Genomic DNA, 23,635 nt, shown 5'->3' on the forward strand with positions numbered 1-23,635 from the left:
TGTTTCATTCTTAGATTATTTCTGTCTTGAAAGGAAGACTGGATGGGCACAGTGGCTCATGCTTGTAATTCCAGCACTTTGGGAGGCTGAGGCAGGAGGATCACTTGAGCCTAGGAATTTGAGACCAGCCTGGGAAACATAGTAAGACCCTTTTTTTAGAAATAATAAAAAAAATTAGGCTTGGTGGTATGCTGCATGTGGTGCTAGCTACTCAGGAGGCTGAGGCAGGAGGATCACCTGAACCCAGGAGGTGGAGGCTGCAGTAAGCCATGATTGCACCACTGTACTCCAGCCTGGGTGACTGGGTGACAGAGTGAGACCCAGTCTCAGAGAGAGAGAGAGGGAGGGAGGAAGGGAGGGAGGGAGAGAAGGAGGGAGGGAAGGAGGGGAGGGGAGGAAGACTGTCAGAGGAAATTAGGCAGAGTGTAAGAGAAAGCCATTCATAAGTCCTTTCTTTAGTAAGATTGGGCCAACTTTAGTATTATGTCCATCCCAAGCCAATAAAAATTTTTAGGGGAATTGACTTAGACTAATCAAGATCCACTCCTTGAGCTGGTGATAAGATCAGCTTTCTCCAAAGCACAGGTGGGAGAGGGATACCCAAACTGAATAACTGAATTAGGGTGGGGTTAGGAAGAAAGGAGCCTGGCAAGGATGAGTTGCTAACAGACATTATGAAACCCTGTGGCCATACAGTGATAGAGCTGGGCACAGTATATGATAGAATCACTGAGGCTGGAGGAACATCCTAAACCAGCCTGAAGTAGTCAGGAAGAACTCTCTGGAGGAAGTAAGGCCTGGGCTAAATCTTCAGGATGAGGAGGAATGAACCAGACAAAAGAGCAAAGGGTGAGGAGAATGGCTTTCCAGGCAGAAGGAAGAAAATAAGCAAAGCCACAGAGCAGACAAGCAACATGGCATTGTATGAAGCTACAAGCATTTTGGTGTTGCTGGAATTTCAAGTGATGTGAACAGTAGTGGAGAAGAGGCTGGAGAGGGAAGTGGGAGCCAGATCACAGAGGGCATGTAGTTTGCTAACCAAGAAGCTTACACTTCATCCAGTGGTATTACAGACAAAACATAGCAACATACTAATGACTAATATGGTCAGTTGGCATTTTTCTTTTTTTGAGATGGAGTCTCACTGTCCATCTCACAGGCTAGAGTGCAGTGGCACAATCTCAGCTCACTGCAACCTCCGCCTCCTGGGTTCAAGCAATTCTCCTGCCTCAGCCTCCTGAGTAGCTGGGATTACAGGAGTGCCACCCACCATGTCTGGCTAATTTTTTATTTTATTTTTTTTCAGTAGAGACAGGGTTTCACCATGCTGGCCAGGCTGGTCTCGAACTCCTGACCTTGTGATCCACCCGCCTCAGCCTCCCAAAGTGCTGGGATTACAGGTGTGAGCCACCGCGCCTGGCCCAGATTGGCATTTTAAATATTTGGGGGATGGTTTTAAGGGAGTCTAGATGAGCGGTTTTCATAATAGTCTGGATGGCAGATTGTGAGGTCCTAGCTTGAAGACATTTTTGAAAATGGTTAATAACCCAGGCTCTAGAGTCAGGTCTCGTGGGTTTAAACCCTGGTTTCACTCCTTATTATCTTGGTGATCTAAAGCAAATTACATTATCCCTTTAACCCTTGGTCTCCTCATCTGTGCAATAGGAAAAATAATATCCACTTCATAGTGTGGCTAGAGGATTAAATAACTCATGTATTTCTTAGAGTCATGTCCAGCACAGATATTCAATGCCAACTTTTAAAGATTATTGTAGTAAAGAAAAGAAGTAACGGAATGAGTTAAACCAAGTGCTAGCTTTCACAAAGTTTGTGTATTATTTTATGGAACAAAAAATATTATTATCAAATTTTGTCATAATTTTAGACCTATAGAAAAGTTGCAAGCATACTACAAAGAATTCCTGTTTACTTTTTACCCAGATTCTTCAAATATTTTTCTCTCATTCCCTGCCTGCCCTGTTATCTTCCTTAATATCAGTGTACATATTCTTTTCTAAACTGTATTTTGCAGATGTGATCTAAATATTTCAGTATGTATTTCTTAAAACCAGGGAAGTATATAATTGCAGTATAGTTATAAAAACCAGGAAATTAGTAATAACATCAACACGATACATGACTATTATCTAATTTGCATTCTATTCTGATTTCACCACTTGTACTAATAGTGTTCTTTATAGAAAAAAAGATCTAAGTTCTTGCATTGCATTCAGTTGTTATGTTCCTTTAGTATCTTTTAAGCTAGAGTAGTTCCTGAGCTACCTTTTATGCTTCATGATATTGCTACTTTTAAGGAGTATCAGCCAGTTATTTTGTAGAAAGTCCCTCAATTTGGATGTGCCTATTTTCTCAAGTAAACTCAAGTTATAGATTGTGGGCAGGAATACCACAGAAGTGTTGTGTTCTACTGAATGCATCATATCAGGAGGCATATGATGCCTGTCTGTCTCATTATTGTGATGTTAACTTTGATCACTCGGTGAAGTGGTAGACACCACAGTATTCTGTTTGCCACTTTTCCCCAATTCAATGATGGTTCTTTTCCTCTGCATTGAAAAGTATCTTTTTTTTCTTTTTGAGACGGAGTTTCGCTCTTGTTACCCAGGCGGGAGTGCCATGGCGCGATCTCGGCTCACTGCAATCTCCACCTCCTGGGTTCAGGCAATTGTCCTGCCTCAGCCTCCTGAGTAGCTGGGATTACAGGCACGCGCCACCATGCCCAGCTAATTTTTTGTATTTTTAGTAGAGATGGGGTTTCACCATGTTGACCAAGATGGTCTTGATCTCTTGACCTCGTGATCCACCCACCTCGGCCTCCCAAAGTACTGGGATTATAGGTGTGAGCCACCACGCCTGGCCTGAAAGTATCTTTTTTTGTGTACCCATTCAGAAGGGCACCACATAACAACAATGCAGTCAGAATTTCTGGAAATGAAAAGGACTTTTGTAATTTTTGTACTATTCTTGCAGCTTTACTGTATGTTTGAGATCATTTCAAGGATGAAGCACTAAAATGACTTATAAATTACATATACTTATATTTCATGGCATTAATGTGAGTAATTTTTTGGACATAATGTATTAATCAGACAGAATGGTTACTTTTACTTTGGATGACTTATTTTATAATTTATAATTTTATGTTGATGTAACAACAGGGCCTGCAGCCTAGAATAATAGCCAAAGGATTGGAAGCTGCAAAGTTAAAAGCACTTGAAGTTTTGGAGGAAGTTAAAGTGACAAAGGAGATGAAAAGAAAAATCCTCTTAGATGTAGCTAGAACATCATTACAAACTAAAGTTCATGCTGAACTGGCTGATGTGTTAACAGAAGTATGTTATTAAACTTTTGCATTCAGAACAAGCATAGCCTAAAAACATGGTGATAGTTTTCTTTTTTCTGTAAGATAATCAAGTATTGCATGTGGTTTTTTAGATTTAAAATATGGAAGACAGACAGTTATTGTATAGGCTTACCTATAGACTAGATTCGAGTGGTCAGAACAGTATTTGTAATTTTCAGCAGTATCATACTAGGCCTTTTTAAAAATGTGACTTAAAAGTTGGGAAAGGTTTGGCTGCCTGTGGATCATCTCTTGTGGAAGCTCTTGAATAGTATATTGGTCTTTTTAAACCTAGAGGTCCATATTTTACTATGTGAGGTAACACATGAGATATTTGTTTTAGCAGTGTGCCTTGTAGATAAGGTTACCAATATAATGAAATGGGAGTGATAGGATATATTAACGTATTAATATTCACATCTTGGAAATGTATGTTTGTTTTGTTTATTTCTTTTATTATTTATTTTTGACACAGAGTTTCACTCTGTCACTGAGGCTGGAGTGCAGTGGTGCAATCTCGGCTTACTGCAACCTCTGTCTCCCAGGTTCAAGCAATTCTCCTACCTCAGCCCCCCAAGTAGCTGGGATTACAGGCATGTACCACCGCATCTGGCTAATTTCTGTATTTTTAGTAGAGATGGAGTATCAATATGTTAGCCAAGCTTGTCTCGAACTCCTGACCTCAAATGATCCAACTGCCTTGGCCTCCCAAAGTGCTAGGATTACAGGTGTGAGCCACCACATCTGGCCGGTGTTTTGTTTATTTCTAAAGGTAGAATATATGTTATGTAGGCCGGGCACAGTGGCTCACACTCGTAATCCCAGCTCTTTGGGAGGCCAAGGTGGGCAGATCACCTGAGGTCAGGAGTTTGAGACCAGCCTGGCCAACATGATGAAATCCTGTCTCTTCTAAAAATACAAAAATTAGGTGGGCATGGTGGCAGGAACCTGTAATCCCAGCTACTTGGGAGGCTAAGGCAGGTAAATCACTCCCGGAGTGGGAAGTTGTAGTGAGCTGAGGTCATGCCACTGCACTCCAGCCTGGGTGACAGGGTGAAACTTTGTCTCAAGAAAAAAATGTATTTTATATAAAGATAAGATTGGCTGGATATTTTGGAAGGCTTTTGACAGGTGGCAATGATTTGGTATCATTATTGTTTCTCAGCTTTATAGTTTCTAAAACGTGAATATATTTGTTTCCCAGGAATGATAAATTCAAAGGAAACAAATTCACAAGACATTGACATGCAAAGCAGAATACTATCTTAATAATTTACTTTGAGAACTACAAATGCCAAATGTACTGGAATACCTGAGTTGTTTCTGGTCGATTCTCCTTACCATTAAAAAAACCAACTTGGGAAATCAGATTAAGATCGGGCAATTTTTTGATGAGCAGAGTCAGCAGAAAGACTCTGCTGTGTTTTCTGCTGTTAGGGTACTCAAATGGCCCAGAATCTTCATGCTACTGGGGCACCCATTCTGTTTTGGAGTTGCAGAAACACTGGTATTCTCACATCCAATGGCCTTTTAAAATTCATTATTTGGCTTTAAAATCAAATATTATGTCACCTCAGGTAAATCTAAGATAGTGTTTTTCTTCTTTATGTGTATTTTAGGCTACTTATAACTTAGCTGTTAATTTCTGCAGTAATTTATCATTTTCTGAGCTAAGCAATAAGATGTAATGTGCTATGCGTCTTAAATTGTATATCCCTTGTCAAATGTGACAGAATTAATGCGACATATCTTTCTCGAGTGTTAATTTTACTTTACAATTTTTTGGGAAAACATTATTTTCATGTTGAGCTAAACACATTACAGGGTGACATGAAAGCTTTTCATGATGAAACATGAGACTTTAAAATTTTTTGTTAGTATAGCCAGCATACTGGAGCTATTACTTTAAATTACATTTCCTTTTTTCCCATTAAGGTGTCCTTTGGTGGAAAAGTTTGGATAATCTTTATATGATAGAGTTAACTTGGCAGTTAAGGAGACCTGAATTCTAGTCCTGGCCCTGTTACTAGCTGTTAAATCATATTTTAAAACTGTAACTTTTTTTCTTTTTTCTTTCTTTTTTTTTTTTTAAGACAGGGTTTCACCATGTTGGCCAGGCTGGTCTTGAACTCCTGACCTCAGGTGATCCGCCCGCTTGGGCCTCCCAAAGTGCTGAGATTACAGGCGTGAGCCACCCCGCCTGTAACTTCTTAAGGTCTTTTTTTTTTGAGGCAAGCAGATAAAGGCTCGTTTTATTTTAATGGCTGACCTATGTAATCACAGAGGCCAGTATGTACAGACAAAGGGGGAGCTTTTATTTCTTGGTCTCTTCCTCCTTGAACAAAGTTTTGATGATCTCCTCCTTTTTGGCCTGGAGGCGCTCTTCACGGCCCTTGCGTGCTACCTTGGTCTTAGACCTGCGGGCCTCAGCCTGGTCAGCCAGGAGATTCTTGCGGGCCTTGTCTGCCTTCAGCTTGTGGATGTGTTCCAATGAGAATCCGCTTGTTTTTGAACACATTCCCCTTCACCTTCAGGTACAGGCTGTGACACATGTGGCGATCAATTTTCTTAGATTCCCGGTATCTTCTGAGCAGCCGGCGCAGAATCCTCATTCTCCTCATCCACGTGACCTTCTCTGGCATTCGGGCATTGGCTGTCCCCTTACGCTTACCTATGCCCATGTGCCTGCCCTTCCGGCGGGCCAAGGTGTTTTTCCGGCAGCGAGCCCGGGAATGGACCGTCACAGGCTTGCAGATGATCAGCCCATCTTTGATCAGCTTTCGGATCTGCTGACGCGAGTTAGCATTGGCGATTTCATTGGTCTCATTTGGGTCCAACCAGATCTTCTTCTTGCCACAGCGGAGGACACTAGAGGCGAGCGTCTTCTAAAGCCTGAGCATACTCATGGCTGCGGCCGCAGCAGCGAAAGGAAAGAGCTCCTTCTTAAGGTCTTATCTCAATTGCCTTATCTGTGAAATAAAAGGTTTGGACCTGATGATCTCCGAAGTTTCTCTAGACTCTACAGTGTCTGTTGGCGTTGGTTATTACTTGTGTCCACAATAAAGTGGCACATATTGTTCTTGCCCTGTGTTTTGAATCCTGAAGGCTTTTATATCCTTAGTCTGGTGATAGATTGTTTGGGCCATTGGATTATTTTAATAGTCCAAATAACTTACTGTTCTCATTCACTTCTCTTTCAGGCTGTGGTGGATTCTGTTTTGGCTGTTAAAAGACCAGGTTACCCTATTGATCTCTTCATGGTAGAAATTGTGGAGATGAAGCATAAATTAGAATCAGATACAAAGTAAATTACATAAACCTTGACAGCATATAGGTTCTAGAACATTTGTTTTTTATTCTTTTATTAAATTCATTACTTACTTTTATTCAACATAAATATATTCATTCAACATGTGTTAAGTCACTGTTCTAGGTGATGGGAATTAAGAGTAAATGGAACAGAATTTCCTTCCCCCAGAAGCTAGTATTTCTAATTGAAATGGGAAAAAAAATCATGTTTGTGATTTTATAGTGGACAGGGAAGGCCACTCTGATAAGAACCTAGAGAGCTAAGAGATGTCTGAAGAAACAAGGGAGCTAGCCACATGTGCACATCTGGAACAGGAGGGTTCTAAGCAGAAGGAATGACTCCCAAAAAGGTCCCGAGGCAGAGGTGTGACGGGTATTACAGTGTGCCTGGAGCACAGACGACATGAGGGAAGAGGGGCCAGATTATGGAGTACCTTGTTGGTTTTGGATTTACTCTTTTAAAACTTTCTATTAGAGAAAATTGTAAACATATATATAGAGAGAACAGAATAGAGAACTTCCACATACCTGTTAGCTATCTTTATCAATTTCCAATATATGAACCAATCTTTTTTCTACCATACCCCTCCTTCTTTCCCCCTCCCACCTTGGATTATTTTGAAGCACATCCAGATATCATATACCACCTGTAAGTATCATATAATCCATTAAACACAAATCCCCTGCTTTTACCTAATATATCCACAAAACATTACCACACCTTAAAAATTGATAACTCATTAATACCATCACATTTTCAGTTTATAGTCTAATTATTGTCTCAGATTTTTTTCAATTTTGTTTGGATTAACATCTACACACAGTCTTTATACTGCACTTAAGTGATAACTCTTTTAAGTCTCTGTTAATTTGTAGGTTCTTTCTTCCTCTCATTGTTTTTCACCTTGATAATTATTTTGGAGAAGTCTGATGATTGTCTTGAAGAGTTTTTATGGGAAGATTTTTGATTATTCATGCAATTTTCTTAATGGCTATAGGACTAGTTAGGTTTTCTACTTATTTTGTGAATCATATTGGTAAGTAATGTTTATCCATTTTGTTTAACTCTGAAATTTTTAGTATAAAATATTCATAAATATCCTTTTTGGCATACATTTTTATGAGGATCCTATTTGTAGGATGTACAGTGGTATCACTATTTTTTTTCTGGTGTTATTTAGGCCCTCCTTTCCTTTTTTGATAATTTGTTCCCAGAGGTTTGTTTGTTTTTGTTTCATAGTATCTTTCTCTTTATTATTTAATTTACTTTTTTTGGAATTTTGTGGAGACTTTCTTGCTGCTTCTGTTGTATTGCAGTAGCTACTTAGGTTATTAATTTTTAGTCTCCTGCTTTTGTAATACAGTACTTAAGATCTTAAATTTTTCTCAAAGTACTAGTTAGCTGCATCCTTCAAGTTTTGCTACGTAATTTCATAGTTTTTATTCAGTTTAAAATATTTTCTAATTTCTACCAGAAGTGTGTTTCAAAATATATAGGAAATTTTTAGTTATCTTATTACTGATACCTAGCTTAATTACATTATGGTGAGAGAATATGTTCTATGAGATTTTACTCCTTTGAAATGTGTTGATACTTGCTTTCTGGCTCAGTGTATAGTCAATTTTTGTTATGCTAATGTTTCGTGTACTTGAAAAAAATGTATGCTGCAGTTAATGGGTACAATTTTATATATATGTCCATTAAGATCAAGGTATTCTGTTAATCCTGTTGTTTAGAACTTCTATATCCTTATTGATGTTTTGACTGGTTATTCTGTCAATTATTGAGAGAAATGTATTAATATCTTTCAATATTATTGTATACCTGTTTCTATTTTACTTTAGTTTTGAGAGTTTTGCTTTATACATCTTGAGACAATCTTATTAGATGCATACTTTTTTAAAAAATTGTATTTGGGCTCTGGGGTACATGTGCACATCCTGTATCCTGCAGGATTGTTATATAGGTAGATACATGCCATGGTGGTTTGCCGTCTCCATCCCCTGCCCCAGTCTCCTATATCAGGCATTTCTCCTGGTGTTATCCCTCCCCATCCTTCCCATGCCCCGCTGTCCCCCCTCCCCTCCCTTCCACCCCACTACCTGCCTAGCCCTGTGAGTGTTGTTCCCTTCCCTGTTCCCAAGTGTTCTCATTGTTTATTATCCACCTATGACTGAAAACATGCAGTGTTTGTTTTTCCGTTCTTGTATCAATTTGCTGAGAATGATGGTTTCTAGGTTCATCCATGTCTCTACAAAGGACACGAACTCATCATTTTTTATGACTGCATAGTATCCAAGGTGTATATGTGCCACATTTTTTTGTCCAGTCTATCATCCGTGGGCATTTGGATTGGTTCCAGGTCTTTGCTATTGTAAACAGCGCTGAAGTAAACATATGTGTGCATGTGTCTTTATGATAGAACAATTTATAATCCAGTAATGGGATTGCTGGGTCAAATGGAATTTCTATTTCTAGGTCCTTGAGGAATCGCCACACTGTCTTCCACAATGGTTGAACTAATTTACACTCCCACCAGCAGTGTAAAAGTGTTCCTTTTTCTCCACATCCTCTCCAGTCTCTGTTGTCTCCAGATTTTTTAATGATTGCCATTCTAACTGGCATGAGATGGTATCTCAATGTGGTTTTGATTTGCATTTCTATAATGACCAGTGATGATGAACATTTTTTCATATGTTTGTTGGCTGCATATTTTCTTCTTTTGAAAAGTGGCTGATCATATTCTTTGCCCACTTTTGAATGAGTTTGTTTGTTTTTTTCTTGTAAATCTGCTTTAGTTCTTTGTAGATTCTGGATATTAGCCAGTGGTTTGTAGTTCTCCTTGAAGAGATCTTTTACCTCCTTTGTTAGTTGTATTTCTAGGTATTTTATTCTCTTTGTAGCAATTGTAAATGGGAGTTCACTCATAATTTGGCTCTCCATTTGTCTGTTATTGGTATATATGAATGCTTGTGATTTCTGCACATTGATTTTGTATCCTGAGACTTTGCTGAAGTTGCTTATCAGCTTAAGGAGGTTTTGGGCTGAGATGATGGGGTCTTCTAAATATATGATCATGTCGTCTGCAAATAGGGACAATTTGCCTTCTTCTTTTCCTAATTGAATGCCCTTTATTTCTTTTTCTTGCCTAATTGTTCTGGCTAGAACTTCCACAATACTATATTGAATTAGGAGTGGTGAGAGAGGGCATCCTTGTCTAGTGCCAGTTTTTAAAGGGAATGCTTCTAATTATTGCCCATTCAGTATGATATTTGGCTGTTGGTTTGTCATAAATAGCTTTTATTGTTTTGAGATATGTTCCACTGATACCTAGTTTATTGAGAGTTTTTAGCATAAAGGACTGTTGAATTTTTGTTGAAGGCTTTCTCTGCATCTATTGAGATAATAATGTGGTTTTTGTCTTTGGTTCTGTTTATATGATGAATTACATTGATAGATTTGCATATGTTGAATCAGCCTTGCATCCCCAGGATGAAGCCTACTTGATAGTGGTGGATAAGCTTTTTGATGTGCTGTTGGATTCGATTTGCCAGTATTTTATTGAAGATTTTTGCATCAGTGTTCATGATGGATATTGGCCTTTAGTTTTCTTTTTTAGTTGTGTCTGCCAGATTTTGGTATCAGGATGATGTTGGCTTCATAGAAAGAGTTAGGGAGGATTCCCTCTTTTTGTATTGTTTGGAATAGTTTCAACAGGAATTGTACCAGCTCCTCTTTGTATGTCTGGTAGAATTCAGCTGTGAACCTGTCTGGACCTGGACTTTTTTTGGTCGGTAGGCTATTAATTGCTGCCTTGACTTCAGACCTTGTTATTGGTCTCTTCAGAGTTTCAGCTTCTTCTTGGCTTAGTCTTGGGAGTGTGCAAGTGTCCAGGAATTTATCCACTTCTTCCAGATTTACTGGTTTATGTGCATAGAGCTGTTTGTAGTAATCTCTGATGGTAGTTTGTATTTCCAAGGAATCGGTGGTGATCTCCCCTTTATTGTTTTTTATTGCATCTATTTGATTCTTCTCTCTTTTCTTTTTTATTAGTCTAGCTAGCAGTTTGTCTATTTTGTTGATCTTTTCAAAACACCAGCTCCTGGATTTATTGCCTTTTTTTTTTATGTCTCTATCTCCTTCAGTTCTGCTCTGATCTTAGTTATTTCTTGTCTTCTGCTTGCTTTTGAGTGTTTTTGATCTTGCTACGCTAGTTCTTTCAATTTTGACAATAGGGTGTTGATATTAGATCTTTCCTTGTTTCTCATGAGGGCATTTATTGCTATAAATTTCCCTCTAGACACTGCTTTAAATGTGTCTCATAGGATCTGGTACATTGTGTCCTCATTCTGTTTGGTTTCAAATAACATTTTTATTTCTGGCTTCATTTCACTGTTTATCCATTTGTCATTCAGGAGCAAGTTGTTCAGTTTCCATGTGATTGTGTAGTTTTCAGTGCTTTTCTTAATCCTGAGTTCTAATTTGATTGTGCTGTGGTCTGAGAGACTGTTTGTTATGATTTCCATTCTTTTGCATTTGCTAAGGACTGATTTACTTCCAATGATGTGGTCAATTCTAGAGTAAGTGCAGTGTGATGCTGAGAAGAATGTGTATTCTGTGGATTTGGGGTGGAGTGTTCTGTAAATGCCTGTTAGGTCTGCTTGGTCCAAATCTGTGTTCAAGTCCTGGATATCCTTGTTGACTTGCTGTCTTGTTGATCTGTCCAGTATTGTCAGTGGAATGTTAAAGTCTCCCACTATTATCGTGTGGGAGTCTAAGTCTCTTTGTAGGTCTTTAAGAACTTGCTTTATGTATCTGGGAGCTCCTGCATTGGGTACATAAATATTTAGGATAGTTAGCTCTTCTTGTTGCATTGATCCTTTTACCATTTTATAATGCCTATCTTTGTCTCTTTTGATCTCTGTTGGTTTAAAGTCTGTTTTATCAGAGACTAGGATTGCTACCCCTGCTTTTGTTTTTACTCTCCATTTGCTTGGTAAATCTTCTTCCATCTCTTTATTTTGAGTCTATGTGAGTCTGCATGTGAGATAGGTCTCCTGTATACAGCACACCAATGGGTCTTGACTTTTTATCCAGTTTGCCAGTCTGCATCTTTTGATTGGGGCGTTTAGGCCATTTACATTCAATGTTAATATTGTTATGTTTGAATTTGATCCTGCCATTTTGTTACTGGCTGGTTGTTTTGCCCGTGAATTGGCGTGGCTCCTTCATTGCGTTGTTAATCTTTACCATTTGGTACGTTATTGCAGTGGCTGGTACTGGTTGTTCCGTTCCCTCTTTAGTACTTCCTTCAGTAGCTCCTGTAAGGCAGGTCTTGTAGCAACGAAATCTCTTGGCAATTGCTTGTTCGTAAAGGATTTTATTTCTCCTTCACTTATGAAGCTTAGTTTGGCTGGATATGAAATTCTGCATTGAAAGTTCTTTTCTTTAAGGTTGTTGAATATTGGCCCCCACTCCCTTCTAACTTGCAGGGTTTCTGCTGAGAGATCTGCTGTGAGTCTGATGGTCTTTCCTTTGTGGGTGTCTAGATCTTTCTCTCTGGCTGCCCTTAGGATTTTTTCCTTCATTTCAACCCTGGTGAATCTGACAACTATGTGCCTTGGGGTTGCTCTTCTTGAGGAATATCTTTGTGGTGTTCTCTGCATTTCCTGGATTTGAATGTTGGCCTGCCTTGTTAGGTTGGGAAAGTTCTCTTGGATAATATTTTGAAGAGTGTTTTCCAACTTCGATTTGTTCTCCCCATCACATTCAGATACAACCAATTAAGCGTAGATTAGGTTTTTTGACATAATCCCATAGTTCTTGGAGGCTTTGTTCATTTCTTTTCACTCTCTTTTCTCTAATCTTGCCTTCTCATTTTATTTCATTGATTTGATCTATCTCTCATATCCTTTCTTCTGCTTGAATGATTCGGCTGTTGAAACTTGTGTATGCCTCGTCAAGTTCTCATGCTATGTTTTTCAGCTCCATCAGGTTGTTTATGTTCTCTAAGCTGGTTATTCTAGTTAGCATTTCATCTAACCTTTTTCCAACGTTATTAGTTTCTTTGCATTAGGTTAGAACATGGTCTTTTAACTCAGGGAAGTTTGTTATTACCCACCTTCTGAAGCTTGCTTCTGTCAATTCGTCAGATTCATTCTCTGTCTTTTTTTTGTTCCCTGGATGGTGAGGAGTTTTGATTCCTGGGTGGAGAAGAGGTATTCTGTTCTTTGATAGTTTCATCCTTTTTTCGCTGTTTTTTTCCCCCCATCTTTGTGGATTTATCTCCCTTTAATCTTTGAAGTTGGTGATTTCAGGAGGAGTCTCTCAGTGGACTTTTTTTCTGATGAGGTTGGAGCTGCATCTTTTTTGGCCTGTAGAGGGCATTGCTGGTGGGTGGGTGGTCCTTTCCTGGAGTTTGCAGATGAGATTGGCTCTGCCTTCCCAATGGCCTCTCTCCTTCCCCAGGTGGATCTTCCTGGTTGGGGTCAAGCTGGTGTATTTGCTGACAAGCTCTCTAGTGAGGTTTTCAGTTTGAGTTCTATGGAGGTGGGGCCTGCCAGGCCTTATGGTCTGTTTCTCTGCTTTCAACTCTACTTGCCTCTGTGGGATGGTCAGTCCCGCTGGCATTAGTCCAAACTCCGGCCCAGGTCACTGCCACAACTTGCGGTGCCTGGCGGTAGCTGCTGCTCAGATTTGCATCGACTACCCATGGTGCCCCGCCATCTGACAGGGCTCTCGTGGACTGTGGGTTGCAGGAGGGATGAGGTAAAGCATAGGATCCAAAACGGAGCACCGAGGGGGTTAAGTCCCCCGACCCTTTGAGCTGTTTCAGGTGGGGACGCGCCCCACTCCTCGTCTTGATTTGCCCTCCGGGTGGCTTTTGCCCTGTGGCTCCTTCCCTGGGCCTAATTTCAGTGCCCTATCAGTCCCACAGAAACGAACCCAGCACCTCTTTTGGAATCCTCTAGTCCTCTGCTTCTCATTTGCTGGGAGCTGCATTCCGGTGCTGGCTTCCCTTGGTCATCTTGCCGCACCTCCCTGCCGATGCATACAGTTTTTAAATGTTACATTTTTTCTGGTGCATTGAACTTTTGTACTGATATGAAGTGACTTTTTTCTAGTAATATCTTAAAAACTATAATTTATCTGATATTGATAATTGTGTTTAAAAAAATCTTTAAATGTTAAAAGCTGTTGTACCAGCCTGCCTTCCTGTCTTCCTTCCTTCTTTTCCTTCCTTTCTTTTCTTTCTTTCTTTTTCTTTCTTCTTTCTCTTTCTCTCTCCCCCCTCCCTCCCTTCCGTTTTTCCTTCCTTTCTCCTTTCTTCTTCACTTCCTTCCTCCCTGTCTTCCTTCCTTCCTTTTCTTTTCTTTCTTTCTTTCTCTCTTTCTTCTTTCTTTCTCTTTCTCTCTCCCTCCTCCCTCCCTTCCTTTTTTCCTTCCTTTCTCTTTTCTTCTTCACTTCCTTCCTCCCTTTCTTCCCTCCCTTCTTCCTTCCCTTCCCTCCCTCCCTCCCTCCCTCCTTCCTTTTCTTCCTTCCTTCTCTCCCTCCTTCCCTCCCTCCCTTCCTTCTCCCTTTCTCTTTCTCTCTTTCTTTCTTTTTCTGTCACCCAGGCTGGAGGCCAGTGGTGCAATTATGGCTCACTGCAGCCTTGACCACCTGGGCCCAAGTGATCATCCCATTTTTTTTATTTTATACTTTCTACTTATCCCCACTTATTCTTTCTTTTTTCTTTTATCTTCTTTTCAATTTATTATTTTTTATCGCTTCATTTTCCTTCTCTACTAGTTTGCAAATTTCGTTGTTCTTTTTGTGATTAATCAGGAAGTTACATTATACTTATAGAAGGTTAAACTTAATATCTTTTTTTTTTTTGCACCAAATTGTCCCTTAGGTTTTTGTCTTCTGTGAGATGAGCTCCCAAGTTATTACTTCTTTCTCCTTAACTCTGTGTGAAAATGCAAGGGTTTAAGATTTACAGCTCTACTTAAAAGGCTCCCTTCCTCCCTATTCTGGGGCTTGACTACTGAGCAAAGAATCCCCTAGCTGAAGTCACAGCAGAAAGGGGGTTTTATTTATTTATTTATTTATTGAGACGAAGTCTCCCTCTGTCACATAGGCTGGAGTGCAGTGGCATGATCTTGACTCACTGCAATCTCCACCTCCTGAGTTCAAGCAATTCTCCTGCCTCAGGAATATCTCCATTTACTTTCTCCCAAATATATTATTCAGAAGGAAGATAGTATTATTATGTTTCATGCAATGTTGGTGAAGATTTATCCTCATATTTCCAACCCGATTTGCTCTTTTTAGCTTTTTGTTGTTTGTTTTTTGAGATGGAGTCTCCCTCTGTTGCCTAGACTGGAGTACAGTGGTGTGATGTTGGCTCACTGCAACCTCTGCCTCCCAGGTTCCAGAGATTCTCCTGCCACAGCCTCCCTAGAAGGTGGGACTACAGGCATGCACCACCATCATGCCCTGGTAATTTTTCTATTTTTAGTAGAGATAGGGGTTCACCATGTTGTCCAGGCTGGTCTCGAACTCCTGGCCTCAAGTGATCCACCTATCTTGGCCTCCAAAAGTGCTGGCATTGCATGAGTGAGCCACTGCACCCGGCCATCTGTGTAACTTTTGGCATCTCAGCCTTCCATGGGATTGTTTTTTTTTTTCGAGACGGAGTTTCACTCTTGTTACCCAGCCTGGAGTGCAATGGCGCGATCTCGGCTCACCGCAACCTCTGCCTCCTGGGTTCAGGCAATTCTCCTGCCTCAGCCTCCTGAGTAGCTGGGATTATAGGCACGTGCCACCATGCCCAGCTAATTTTTTGTATTTGTAGTAGAGACGGGGTTTCACCATGTTGACCAGGATGGTCTTGATCTCTTGACCTTGTGATCCACCTGCCTCGGCCTCCCAAAGTGCTGGGATTACAAGCTTGAGCCACCGCGCCCGGCCGGGATTGTTTTTATTCTGCCTAAATTTTATCCTGTAGATTTTCCTTAGTGATAATTTGTTGAAGGTGTACTTTCAGTTTTTCTTTGCCTGAAAATGCCTTTTATCTTTATTCTTTGATACTTTCATTGTGTGTATAATAGGTTGGCATTTATTTTCTTTCAGCTGATTGAAGATATTGCTCCATTTTATTCTAGTCTTTATTACTGCTCTACAGAAATTAGCCATGAGTCTTTTATTTATTATTTTTTTTGATATGGAGTTTCCCTCTTGCTACCCAGGCTGGAGTGCAATGGTGCGATCTCGGCTCACTGCAACCTCCGCCTCCTGGGTTCAGGCAATTCTCCTGCCTCAGCCTCCTGAGTAGCTGGGATTACAGGCACACACCACCATACCCAGCTAATTTTTTGTATTTTTAGTAGAGACAGGGTTTCACCAGGTTGACCAGGATGGTCTTAATCTCTTGACCTCGTGATCCACCTGCCTCGGCCTCCCAAAGTGCTGGGATTACAGGCTTGAGCCACCGCACCTGGCCAGCCATGAGTCTTTTAAAGCTGCGATTTACCTAGGTGATTTAAAAATATTTCTCTTTGTCTTTGGTATTCTATACTTTTACTGTGATGTAGCTAGGTATGGATTTCTTTTTGTTTATTCTGGTTGGCATTTTCTGGCTTTTGAGTCTGTGAATTGTTGTTTATCTGGTTCTGGAAAATTTCCATTCATGATCGGTTTAAACATTTCTTTTGTTCATCCCTTTTTCTCCTTCTCCATTTTTTTTTTTTTTTTTTAAATTTTTTATTGGATTATAGGTTTTAGGGTACATGAGCAGAGCATGCAAGACAGTTGCGTAGGTACACACATGGCAGTGTGCTTTGCTTTTCTTCTCCCCTTCACCCACATTTGGCATTTCTCCCCAGGCTATCCCTCCCCACCTCCCCCTCCCACTGGCCTTCCCCTTTTCCCCCCAATAGACCCCAGTGTTTAGTACTCCCCTTTCTGTGTCCATGTGTTCTCATTTTTCATCACCCACCTATGAGTGAGAATATGCGGTGTTTCATTTTCTGTTCTTGTGTCAGTTTGCTGAGGATGATGTTTTCCAGATTCATCCATGTCCCTACAAACGACACGAACTCATCATTTCTGATTGCTGCATAATATTCCATGGTGTATATGTGCCACATTTTTCCAATCCAGTCTATTATCAATGGGCATTTGGGTTGATTCCAGGTCTTTGCTATTGTAAACAGTGCTGCAATGAACATTCGTGTACATGTGTCCTTATAGTAGAACGATTTATAGTCTTTTGGATATATACCCAGTAATGGGATTGCTGGGTCAAATGGAATTTCTATTTCTAAGGCCTTGAGGAATCGCCACACTGTCTTCCACAATGGTTGAACTAATTTACACTCCCACCAACAGTGTAAAAGTGTTCCTTTTTCTCCACATCCTCTCCAGCATCTGTTGTCTCCAGATTTTTTAATGATCGCCATTCTAACTGGCGTGAGATGGTATCTCAATGTGGTTTTGATTTGCATCTCTCTGATGACCAGTGACGATGAGCATTTTTTCATATGATTGTTGGCCTCATATATGTCTTCTTTCGTAAAGTATCTGTTCATATCCTTTGCCCACTTTTGAATGGGCTTGTTTGTTTTTTTCCTGTAAATCTGCTTGAGTTGTTTGTAAATTCTGGATATCAGCCCTTTGTCAGATGGGTAGACTGCGAAAATTTTTTCCCATTCTGTTGGTTGCCGATCCACTCTAGTGACTGTTTCTTTTGCCATGCAGAAGCTGTGGAGTTTCATTAGGTCCCATTTGTCTATTTTGGCTTTTGTTGCCAATGCTCTTGGTGTTTTGTTCATGAAGTCCTTGCCTACTCCTATGTCCTGGATAGTTTTGCCTAGATTTCCTTCTAGGGTTTTTATGGTGCCAGGTCTTATGTTTAAGTCTTTAATCCATCTGGAGTTAATTTTAGTGTAAGGTGTCAGGAAGGGGTCCAGTTTCTGCTTTCTGCACATGGCTAGCCAGTTTTCCCAACACCATTTGTTAAACATGGAATCCTTGCCCCATTGCTTGTTTTTGTCAGGTTTATCAAAGATTGTATAGTTGTATGTATGTTGTGTTGCCTCCGGTGCCTCTGTTTTGTTCCATTGGTCTATATCTCTGTTTTGGTACCAGTACCATGCTGTTTTGATTACTGTAGCCTTGTAGTATAGTTTGAAATCCGGTAGTGTGATGCCCCCCGCTGTGTTCTTTTTGCTTAGAATTGACTTGGCTATGCGGGCTCTCTTTTGGTTCCATATGAAGTTCATGGTGGTTTTTTCCAGTTCTGTGAAGAAAGTCAATGGTAGCTTGATGGGGATAGCATTGATTCTGTAAATTACTTTGGGCAGTATAGCCATTTTCACGATATTAATTCTTCCTAACCATGAACATGGAATGTTTCTCCATCTGTTTGTGTCCTCTCTGATTTCGTTGAGCAGTGGTTTGTAGTTCTCCTTGAAGAGGTCCCTTACGTTCCTTGTGAGTTGTATTCCAAGGTATTTTATTCTTTTTGTAGCAATTGCGAATGGCAGTTCGCTCTTGATTTGGCTTTCTTTAAGTCTGTTATTGGTGTAGACGAATGCTTGTGATTTTTGCACATTGATTTTATATCCTGAGACTTTGCTGAAGTTGTTTATCAGTTTCAGGAGTTTTTGGGCTGAGGCGATGGGGTCTTCTAGGTATACTATCATGTCGTCTGCAAATAGAGACAATTTGGCTTCCACCTTTCCTATTTGAATACCCTTTATTTCTTTTTCTTGCCTGATTGCTCTGGCTAGAACTTCCAGTACTATATTGAATAGGAGTGGTGAGAGAGGGCATCCTTGTCTAGTACCAGATTTCAAAGGGAATGCTTCCAGTTTTTGCCCATTCAGTATGATATTGGCTGTTGGTTTGTCATAAATAGCTTTTATTACTTTGAGATATGTTCCATCGATACCGAGTTTATTGAGGGTTTTTAGCATAAAGGGCTGTTGAATTTTGTCAAATGCCTTCTCTGCGTCAATTGAGATAATCATGTGGTTTTTGTTTTTGGTTCTGTTTATGTGGTGAATTACGTTGATAGACTTGCGTATGTTGAACCAGCCTTGCATCCCCGGGATGAATCCTACTTGATCATGATGAATAAGTTTTTTGATTTGCTGTTGCAATCGGCTTGCCAATATTTTATTGAAGATTTTTGCATCTATGTTCATCATGGATATTGGCCTGAAGTTTTCTTTTCTCGTTGGGTCTCTGCCGGGTTTTGGTATCAGGATGATGTTGGTCTCATAAAATGATTTGGGAAGGATTCCCTCTTTTTGGATTGTTTGAAATAGTTTTAGAAGGAATGGTACCAGCTCCTCCTTGTGTGTCTGGTAGAATTCGGCTGTGAACCCATCTGGACCTGGGCTTTTTTTGTGTGGTAGGCTCTTAATTGCTGCCTCAACTTCAGACCTTGTTATTGGTCTATTCATAGTTTCAGCTTCCTCCTGGTTTAGGCTTGGGAGGACACAGGAGTCCAGGAATTTATCCATTTCTTCCAGGTTTACTAGTTTATGTGCATAGAGTTGTTTGTAATATTCTCTGATGATGGTTTGAATTTCTGTGGAATCTGTGGTGATTTCCCCTTTATCATTTTTTATTGCATCTATTTGGTTGTTCTCTCTTTTATTTTTAATCAATCTGGCTAGTGGTCTGTCTATTTTGTTGATCTTTTCAAAAAACCAGCTCTTGGATTTATTGATTTTTTGAAGGGTTTTTCGTGTCTCAATCTCCTTCAGCTCAGCTCTGATCTTAGTAATTTCTTGTCTTCTGCTGGGTTTTGAGTTTTTTTGATCTTGCTCCTCTAGCTCTTTCAATTTTGACGATAGGGTGTCAATTTTGGATCTCTCCATTCTCCTCATATGGGCACTTATTGCTATATACTTTCCTCTAGAGACTGCTTTAAATGTGTCCCAGAGGTTCTGGCACGTTGTGTCTTCATTCTCATTGGTTTCGAAGAACTTCTTTATTTCTGCCTTCATTTCGTTGTTTACCCAGTCAACATTCAAGAGCCAGTTGTTCAGTTTCCATGAAGCTGTGCGGTTCTGGGTCGGTTTCTGAATTCTGAGTTCTAACTTGATTGCACTATGGTCTGAGAGGCTGTTTGTTATGATTTCAGTTGTTTTGCATTTGTTGAGCAGTGCTTTACTTCCAATTATGTGGTCAATTTTAGAGTAGGTGTGATGTGGTGCTGAGAAGAATGTGTATTCTGTGGATTTGGGGTGGAGAGTTCTGTAAATGTCCACCAGGTTTGCTTGCTCCAGGTCTGAGTTCAAGCCCTGGGTATCCTTGTTGATTTTCTGTCTGGTTGATCTGTCTAGTATTGACAGTGGAGTGTTAAAGTCTCCCACTATTATTGTGTGGGAGTCTAAGTCCTTCTGTAAGTCATTAAGAACTTGCCTTATGTATCTGGGTGCTCCTGTGTTGGGTCCATATATGTTTAGGTTCGTTAGCTCTTCTTGTTGTATCGATCCTTTTACCATTATGTAATGGCCTTCTTTGTCTCTTTTGATCTTTGTTGCTTTAAAGTCTATTTTATCAGAGATGAGAATTGCAACTCCTGCTTTTTTTTTGCTTTCCATTAGCTTGGTAAATCTTCCTCCATCCCTTTATTTTGAGCCTTTGTGTATCCTTGCATGTGAGATGGGTTTCCTGGATACAGCACACGGATGGGTTTTGGATTTTTATCCAATTTGCCAGTCTGTGTCTTTTGATTGGTGCATTTGGTCCATTTACATTTAGGGTTAATATTGTTATGTGTGAATTTGATACTGCCATTTTGATGCTAAGTGGCTGTTTTGCCTGTTAGTTGTTGTAGATTCTTCATTATGTTGAAGCTCTTTAGCATTCAGTGTGATTTTGGAATGGCTGGTACTGATTGATCCTTTCTATGTGTAGTGCCTCCTTTAGGAGCTCTTGTAAAGCAGGCCTGGTGGTGACAAAATCTCTGAGTACTTGCTTGTTCGCAAAGGATTTTATTCTTCCTTCACTTCTGAAGCTCAGTTTGGCTGGATATGAAATTCTGGGTTGAAAGTTCTTTTCTTTAAGAATGTTGAATATTGGCCCCCACTCTCTTCTGGCTTGTAGTGTTTCTGCCGAGAGATCTGCTGTGAGTCTGATGGGCTTCCCTTTGTGGGTGACCCGACCTTTCTCTCTGGCTGCCCTTAGTATTCTCTCCTTTATTTCAACCCTGTTGAATCTGACGATTATGTGCCTTGGGGTTGCTCTTCTTGCGGAATATCTTTGTGGTGTTCTCTGTATTTCCTGCAATTGAGTGTTGGCTTGTCTTGCTAGGTGGGGGAAATTTTCCTGGATGATGTCCTGAAGAGTATTTTCCAGCTGGGATTCATTCTCTTCGTCCCCTTCTGGTACACCTATCAAACGTAGGTTAGGTCTTTTCACATAGTCCCACATTTCTTGGAGACTTTGTTCATTCCTTTTTGCGCTTTTTTCTCTGATCTTGGTTTCTTGTTTTATTTCATTGAGTTGGTCTTCGACTTCAGATATTCTTTCTTCTGCTTGGTCAATTCGGCTATTGAAACTTGCGTTTGCTTCGCGAAGTTCTTGTATTGTGTTTTTCAGCTCCTTTAATTCATTCATATTCCTCTCTAAGGTATCCATTCTTGTTATCATTTCCTCGAATCTTTTTTCAAATCTTTTTTCAAGGTTCTTAGTTTCTTTGCATTGATTTAATACATGATCTTTTAGCTCACCAAAGTTTCTCATTATCCATCTTCTGAAGTCTAATTCCATCATTTCGTCACAGTCATTCTCCGTCCAGCTTTGTTCCCTTGCTGGTGAGGAGTTTTGGTCCTTTCTAGGAGGCGAGGTGTTCTGGTTTCGGGGGGTGTTTTCCTCCTTTTTGCGCTGGTTTCTTCCCATCTTTGCGGATTTGTCCGCTGGTCGTCTGCGTAGTTGCTGACTTTTCGATTGGGTCTCTGAGTGGACACCCAGAATGTTGATGATGAAGTATTTCTGTTGCTTGGTTTTCCTTCTACCAGTCTGGCCCCTTCACTGTACGACTGTTGAGGTCCGCTCCAGACCCTGCTTGTCTGGGGTGCACCTCTAGTAGCCGTGGCACAGCGAGGGATGCTACCAGTTTCTTTTTCTGCTCTCTTTGTCCCAGGATGATGCCTGCCTAATGACAGTCTTTTGGATATAGAGGGGTCAGGGAGCTGCTTGAGGAGACAGTTTGTACTTTATAGGGGTTTAATTGCTGAGCTGTGCACTCTGTTGTTCATTCAGGGCTGTTAGGCTGCTATGTTTGATTCTGCTGCAACACAGCTCATTACACAACCCTTTTTTTTTTCTCAAATGCTCTGTGTTGAGGGGTTTGGGCTTTATTTTTGGATGTCCGATCAGGTGTCCTGCCCAGCTCAAAGGCAGACTAGCCACTGTTTGGCTGCCGAGGCTCCGCCCTGCTGTTGTGTGATTCGCGCTGTTCCTGCCGGCTCTGCTGTGGTCTCCGCCACGCCCTGCGGCGGAGTCTCTTCGTTGTAGCGTGTTGCCTCAGCAACGGCAGGCTGCGTCAGCAGTGGGCGTGTATCTCAGTAGGGGCGGGTTGCCTCGGCAACGGCTGGCTGCATCAGCAGTGGGCGTGTATATCAGTTGGGGCAGGTTGCTCCATAGTGGTGGATGCCCCTCCCCCACAGAGCATCTCGGACCGTCTGCCCGGGATAGTTTGAAATCGCGGTTTTGTTCGTCCCACTGGGTATCCCAAACGATCTGTCCCTGCAATCCCCTGGGCTGGGCTACTGTGCAAGTCTCGTTCAGTCTCAAGTCCAGCCCTCTCAAGTCTCAGGTTGCCGGTTCAACAAGGCACCCGGACAAGCGCGCCCTGTGGGGATTGCTGGGTAGGGCCAGCCGCCGCCGCCCCGGCTGCCGGCTTCGCCAGGCAGACCTACTGCCTGGCGTCCCGTGTCTTTTTATACTTGGGAGTTTCCCCGTTCTGTGGGCAACAAAGATCAGTCTGGAAATGCAGCACTGACTCACCGTTTGCGAATTCAACGCGGGCTCCAATCCTGGGTTGTTCTCACAGCGCCATCTTGAGTCTCTCCTTCTCCATTTAAATGTTTGCTTGATGTTCTTAATTTTGTCTTGTATGTCCCTTTTGTGTTGCTTTCTGGATAGTTTCTAGTGATTTATTTTGTTTTTCCCTAATTTTCTTTTAAGCAGTGTCTACTCTAAAACCAATCCCTTGGTTTAAGTAAAAAACTTTCTAATCAAGTGTAATACACACTAAAATGTACACCTATCATACCAATATGGCTTGATTAATTTTCCAAATATATCTGTGTAATCATCACTCTACAAGAAACAGATCTACTAGTACCTTAAAAGCCCCTCTTTTGCTCCCTTCAGCCATATTTCTTCTAGAGTAATCTGAGTTTCTACAGCATAGATTGTTACCTGTTTTGTACTTGTATAAGTGGAATCATAAGGTAGGGTTGTTTCTGACTTTTTTACTTAATATTGTTTGTGAGACTCATTTGTATTTTTGTGTGATTAGTAGATTGGTCATTCTCATTGCTATTTAGTATTTTCTCGTGTTAGTATACTACAGTTTATTCATTCTACTGTTGATTAGCATTTAGGTAGTTTTCAATTTTTGGCCATTATTAATAGTGCTGCTATAGACATTGTAACATTCTTTTATTAGACATATGGATGTATTTCTGTTGTTTTCTTGAATTTGTAATATCTGTGTGTATATGTGTGGATGTCCTTATTTACTATTTATAGAAGTTCTATTTGGTTCTTTTTAAAATATGCCATGTTACTTTTTATGGTTTTCTATTCCTTGCAGATCTTTCCAAACTTGCCCTTTTTTCTTTCTTTAAACATATAGTTCATGTTTGATAATTATAATATCTAAAGTTTTGACTTGTCTCTTTCTGGTGTTTATTGTATTTTCTGGTTCATGCTCATCATACTTGGTT

The 23,635-nt window shown here is 40.5% G+C and overlaps 1 protein-coding gene and 1 pseudogene across 1 annotated transcript in view; one reads left to right on the top strand and one right to left on the bottom strand.

Annotated features, from left to right (window-relative positions):
• CCT6B (chaperonin containing TCP1 subunit 6B) overlaps nucleotides 1–23,635 on the top strand; it is a 47,603-nt gene that overhangs the window by 4,327 nt on the left and 19,641 nt on the right. The window contains 2 exon segments of the mRNA XM_002806847.7: nucleotides 3,180–3,353; nucleotides 6,565–6,668. Of these exon segments, the coding sequence (XP_002806893.5) occupies nucleotides 3,180–3,353; nucleotides 6,565–6,668 (278 nt within the window).
• LOC144582641 (large ribosomal subunit protein eL19 pseudogene) lies at nucleotides 5,637–6,304 on the bottom strand (annotated as a pseudogene).

This window comes from Callithrix jacchus, chromosome 5 (genome assembly GCF_049354715.1).
Source record: "Callithrix jacchus isolate 240 chromosome 5, calJac240_pri, whole genome shotgun sequence".
Classification (NCBI taxonomy): Eukaryota; Metazoa; Chordata; class Mammalia; order Primates; family Cebidae; genus Callithrix; species Callithrix jacchus.